A 6,518-nucleotide genomic window follows, 5' to 3' on the forward strand; every position below is an offset into this window, starting at 1 on the left:
AAGTAAATGTAATGTGCTTTCCAATTATGCCCCTCACTTTTTCACTTTTGGAAATAAAAGTATTAAAGAAAACAAAAGTCATAAGCGTAAACTGGGAAAAGTAGAATGATGGTATGTACAATTTTGAAAAGAGGACAATATTTTGGGACAAACTAAAAAAGAAAGTAAGACAGGTAAAATGGAACAGAGGAGTAACATATATGAAAATTTTCAATATTATAAAAAAATTATAAAATTATTTGTGAATTAGATATGGCAATTATTTATATTAAGAAATGTATAAATTGTAGGGTAAAACAATTTTTAAATTTTTTTTATTAGTTTTCTTTAAAAAAATTATAAAATTATTTGTGTATTAGATATGGCAATTATTTATATAAAGAAATGTATAAATTGTTGGGTAAAACAATTTTTTTTTTTAAAAAAAAATTATTAATTTTTTTTAATAATTCAGATTTTCTCATTCCACCGTTCTATATCTCGAACCTCATTAACTCGTCTCAGACATATGAAAACGTAAATCGAGCCAAATAATCAATATAACTTTAATATTTAACACTAAACTATACAATTCCGCGCACAAAAAGACTAATTCAAACTCAATTTTTAATATTCGTAACATGAATTCAACCCTATTATCTTGTTGAAAACAAATATTAAAATTTAAATTAACTAAACAAATTTAATGTAAAATAATACCGGGTTAGTCGTACTATTTCCTTCCGTTTCAACCTCTATCCAACACCGCTCTCTTTTTTTTCTTTTTTAAATGTTTTGCCATCACTCTCTCTCCCCTAATTTTCTCAACCTCAACCAACAACGTCAGCCTTTGTTCCGTTATCTCTCACAATAAATGCCATTCTCAATTTGTCATCCCCTTCCCCCTTTCGCACTATATAAGCCATCTACCCCCCTATTCGCCTTCACACTTAGAACACTCCAACCATTCTTTTTCTCTCTCTAATGCCGTCAAGGCTAATTTAGTCATTTCCCTCCTTTCCTTGTTTCTCTCTCTAGAGGGTTAAAAAAAAAACATATAATCCTAGTAATCTACAAGCCTGCTTTTCGCATCTCCCATCCAACTTTGTATACCCCTTCTCTTAATTTTCGTTTCCCTGTGTATTTAAACGGGCCGTTCTTCTGTCATTTCACACACATTTTTGAGAATATTTCTGTCCCGGCAAGGGATAAGCTATTCTCGTTTCTCTATCCCCAAACAAAATTCGGTGTTTGTTTCTCATGGAAGGGTGCAATAAGCGAGCCCGGGATGAGTCGGAATTGGACTCGGTCTCGCCCGAGCCCAAGCGAGTTGACACGAAGGCTGACTCGCGGGTCAACTCGTCGGACTCGGAGCGAGTCAACTCGAGGGGTCCACACTCAGGTGAGTCGGAACGGGTCGAGGTGGACTCGGCGGCTAACTCGGACGAGTTCAATTTGGATTCGCCGGTGGCCATGCAATTCAGAGACGATATTCTGGAGATCTTAGATGAGCCGGACGCGCTGACGGAGCGTGACCCGGTTATTCAGGACCTCGACTCGGTTATCAAAAGCTTCGAAGAAGAAATTCTCCATCCCGCGCCGGCTGAGCAGACCGTCGTCGACCTGGCGTCATCACATTCCGGCGAGTCCCAACCGGATCTCGGCTTCCTTCTGGAAGCCTCAGACGACGAGCTTGGCCTCCCTCCCACCGTACCTTCCCCGGAAAAACAACGCACTAACGATGATGTGGCCGATTTGCCGGCCGGCGCCGCCGTGTTGGATAACCTGATGGGGTTTGAGGGCGAGTTGACGAGTTACGACTCGTTCGACCTCGGTATCGACAGGATAACAGAAGGCGACAATTACGGTGGTAACAATGGCGGTGAATTTGTGACCGTCGATGGCCTCTTTGATTACTCTGAACCGTCAGATTTTGCGGAGTTCTCGTGGAGACCCGAGTCTTTACCCGCTGTATAGAACGGGTCAACCCGGAGTTAGGATCGGGTTATTGTGTTATCGTGACTCGTGAGAATAGCGGCGACGGAGTCCTAGCGTAGGATATGTAAATCATTAAATTATAAAATGAAACGCAAGAAATAGAAAAAAGAAAATTGTAAGAAAAAATGGCATGAGATATTATTTTTTTTTTTAATTTGCTTTTACAGATTTGTTTAATATTTTTCATTAAGATAAGTTGTGTTATAACGAAAGAAAATTTGACGTAACTAATTCAGGAAAAAAGGTTTATTTACTATTATTTATTTTGAGATGATTTTAAATAGGCCTTTTTACGATAAAAGTCAGAATAATAGGCCATTAAATTAAAAATATATTTATATTTGAAATGGTAATAGATGTGTCATATTATTTTATTAAAATCTGAATAGAGAAAGCAAATTAATATGTTGCATCTTTATTATTATTGACTTTTTAGGACATCCATAATAATGGATTTTAAGTGATTTTTTAATGTTTAAAAACTTGTAGTTGATTGTTTTCAAAAAAAAAAAAAAAAACTTGTAGTTGATTTTTTAACAAATGAGGGGAGTGGTTTTTGTTTTTTTTTTTTTTTNTATATATATATATATATATATATATATATATATATATAGTCGAGATCAGGTGCGAAGGAGGTCCCAAGTGTGAACATGCAGTGAGATTTGAGTCGTTGATCAAATATAGATCAATGGATCAAATCAATGATTTTTTTTTTTAACAACGCGCATTTGGAAGGAATAAACATATGCTAAAAATGGCACACCTTAAGTCTTAACATCACGCACCTTCAGTTTATAAAAATGGTGCACCTTAAGTATTCCAAATACGCACCTTAAGTAGTAAAATCGCGCACCTTAAGTATAAAAATGACACACCTTAAGCTTAGAACTTATATATACATACTTACGCGTACTAGTTTTTTACGTGCATTGCGCTGATGAGATAAAACCCAATGTTTATTTTTAAATAAGTACTTCAATGTATATTAGTGCAATATTATATAGGAGATGTTTATGCATAGGTAATTGAATGTTGAATTTGTTTATTTAAATCGGTAATTCAAAATATATGAATGCAAAATATTATAGAAGAGATTGATTATAATTGTCATTAAAATAAATATTTGCAACTTTATAAAAATGCTAGTCTAAATTCCCATAATCTAATAACATATGTTTCATCCACAAGAGCTGTGCACAACACCCTCCAGCCGCAATATACTAAGCCTCAGTCGTACTCAAAGAAATGGAATTTTGCTTCTTACTCAGCCATGAAACCAAGTTCTTCCAAATGAAGAAGAAACCTCCTAAGGTATTCTTTCGATCATCAATATTGCCTGCCCAGTCTACATCACAGTAACCAACAAGACATATCTCGCTATCTTTGGAATGCCAAATGCCATACTGCTCAGTTCCCTTAACATACTTTAGAATCCTCTTTGCTGCAATTAGGTGAGACTCCTTTGGGGCTGACTAATATCTGTCACACATACCTACGTTGTACATTATGTCTTGGCGACTTGCTGTAAGATACAACAAACTTCAAATTACACTTCTGTAGAGTGTCAGATCTACTGGTTGACCTGCCTCATCTTTAGACAATTTTGAAGAAGTAGAGATTGGTGTTCTAGGATATTTGCATAACTCCAGCTCGAACTTCTTGATAAAGTTCTTAGCATACTTTTCTTGTGAGATAAAGTATCCTTTAGTGTTTTGCTTAACTTGTAAACCCAAGAAGTAAGTTAATTGCCCAACCATTGACATCTCGAACTCTTTCTTCATAACTTCTACTAATTCATCAGTGTATTTCTGAAATGTAGATCCAAAGACTATGTCATCCACAAATATCTGAGAAATTGTGAAGTGTTTACCAATAGTCTTTAGGAATAGCGTTTTGTCAACACTTCATCTCTTGTAACCCGATCGTAGTAAGTACTGTGTCAGACGTTCATATCATGCTCAAGGAGCTTGTTTCAATCCATAGAGAGCTTTCCTTAGCTTGTACACATGATTAGGATATTTTGGATCCTCAAACCCCTTGGGTTGAGCGACATAGATATTTTCATGTAAGTATCCATTTAGGAAGGCTGTCTTAACATCTATCTAAACAGTGTGAAACCCAGTATACATGCAACAGCTAGTAGAATTCTGATTGACTCCAATCTGGCTATTGGAGCAAATGTTTCATCATAGTCTATTCTTTCAATTTGTGTGTATACCTGTGCAACTAATCTAACTTTGTTGCGTGCTACATTTCTAGCTTTGTTAGTCTTATTCTTGAAGATTCACTTTGTTCCAATGACGTTTATCCCTTCTAGTTTAGGAACCAAGTCCCATACATGATTTCTATCAAACTGTCCTAATTCGTCCTACATTGCCTTGATTTATAGATCATCCTGAAGTGCTTCTTTCACATTCTTAGGTTTTATCTTTGAGGTATAACATGAATAGCTGGCTAGTTCAACTAAATTTTTTCTGACTTTGCTTCTTGTCAGTATGCCAGCAGTTGGATCACCAATGATATTGTCTGATAGATGATTCTTCTCTATTCTGGTGGGGATATTTCTTCCATGACTATCATATATAGGTTGAGATATCTCATCGTCTCCTTCATTGTCATATGAGGGTAGTTCGTCTACTACCTCTGGTGGTTGATCTACAATATCTACTTCATTTGCTGGCTTAGTCGGATTGTCTGATTGAGTGTCAATTGATTCTTTTGGTGTTGTCGCAATGTCCGGTTCATTGGGTTCATCATCAACGACTACATTCACAGACTCCATGATTGCTCGAGTCCTCCTATTATAAATCATATGTACTTGACTATTTGGTGAGTATCCAAGAAATACTCCCTCGTCGCTTTTGGGTTCAAACTTCCCTCTTTGTTCACGATCAATCAAGATAAAAAATTTAGTACAAAAAATATGGAAATACTTCAGATTAGGTTTCTTACCTTTCCAGTGCGATTTTACTTATTTTGATAATCCCTAATGACTGACATACATGTTGCCTAACCTATATGCCGTTGACTAACACGCAAAACCCTAAACGATAGATCAATTAGAGAATTCAACAGAATAGGAATTAAGTGCGGAAATGTAAATTAAAAGGCAGAATATAAACTGATACATATATTGGTTACCCAGTTCAATACAATGTGTATCTACATTTGGCGGACGACCATCAGTGCGTCCAATCCACTATCTCCAACACCAATTGTACAAAAGATAAGAGATGATACAATCTCACCCAAGTGATCCACACAAGGTAAATACCCAACTGTCCAAGGCTATAGCAGATTGTCGAACTCGGAGATCTGTTCAACAGAAGTCCCTTTCTTGGAGAGTCGCTTTGCCACTGTCCGATTCGTTGACTCACTCTACACTGCACCACAGCTGCATGGTCTTCATATCCACAGATTAAGCATAAATGAATATCTTCTCAAGTTCTTCTTCTTAAATCTCTAGAACTTAGATCTTGAGAAGATGAGTTTATTAGAGTATAGCTTTGTAGTTTTCAAAAAAAAAAAAAGAGTATAGCTTTATAAAACTAAGGGAGAGATAGTATGTGATTCATGTCAAAATGGTTTCTATCGATACTTCAATTCTTGAATCAACTCTCTTTATATAGACTCTGTTTCTAGGTAGACACGGTAATCTTAGTTTGAATGTACATGTAGAAGATCACCGTTATACTCTCTGGGGTGTTCAAAGAGTAGAGAATTTCTTGTAATGTTACCCCTTCAATTGAAAATTGCTCTGCCAGATCAGCGCGGATAAGTCGGTAAAGTCCAACGGATACATTTTGGACGCTCTAGTGTAATGTCTGATCGATCAGGTCTTCACTCTTAACATTGATAGACTCAAAACTAAAACCTATCTAATAAGCCATAATAATTCAGCCAACTACAAGTTTGGAGTTTAGACTTAAAATACTAACATTTGTAATTCAATAATAAGCATCTTGCGATTTTCATTTCTTTTTTCATTCCAAGAATTATAAATCCATCAAGATTTTTCAAAATAAACATTAGCGTCTAATTACCCATAATTATGCGGTCATGACGTTCATCAGTTGCAAATCTAAATTTATTATTCTACTAATTATGTAGCGAAACTTAATAACGTCCATTATGGGAAAGTACATTTGATTAAAATCAATTCTAGGTCTTTGCATGAACTCTTGAGATACAAATTCGCTTTATTTCACACCACATCATCATTTTTTTTCTTTAACTACTAAGTTATGTCCGAAGTGACGATTTTAATTCGGAAGGACCAAATTAGTCATTTTATTACTTGACATAATCATAACAGAAATAGTTCTCGATAGACTAAAATTATCACTTCACATATAATATAAAGATTAAAGATGATCATGCGTATAACTAAGAGACTAAGTTTATATCAAGAGTATAACTGAAATGTAAAAAATGTAATTAAAAAAAAAAAAATCTTTGAAATGGACCGTCAATAAATTTCTGAACCGGAATCTTAACAAACAAAGACCGGTTCGGAAACCGTATCTAAAACTAAGTTTCAT

General features: G+C 35.4%; 1 protein-coding gene across 1 annotated transcript; it reads left to right on the forward strand.

Annotated features, from left to right (window-relative positions):
* Positions 1–904: 904 nt before the first annotated feature.
* On the forward strand, positions 905–2,204 carry LOC116006130. The gene has a single exon (XM_031246409.1). The coding sequence runs from the start codon at positions 1,240–1,242 to the stop codon at positions 1,954–1,956; it is 717 nt and encodes a 238-aa protein (XP_031102269.1). The 5' UTR covers positions 905–1,239; the 3' UTR covers positions 1,957–2,204.
* Positions 2,205–6,518: the final 4,314 nt, after the last annotated feature.

The sequence above is a fragment of the Ipomoea triloba genome, chromosome 2 (assembly GCF_003576645.1).
Source record: "Ipomoea triloba cultivar NCNSP0323 chromosome 2, ASM357664v1".
Classification (NCBI taxonomy): domain Eukaryota; kingdom Viridiplantae; phylum Streptophyta; class Magnoliopsida; order Solanales; family Convolvulaceae; genus Ipomoea; species Ipomoea triloba.

What these genes read in the sequence shown, in the direction of transcription:
- LOC116006130 (XM_031246409.1), top strand. Translation starts at nt 1,240, where the DNA reads ATGGAAGGGTGCAATAAGCGAGCCCGGGATGAGTCGGAATTGGACTCG.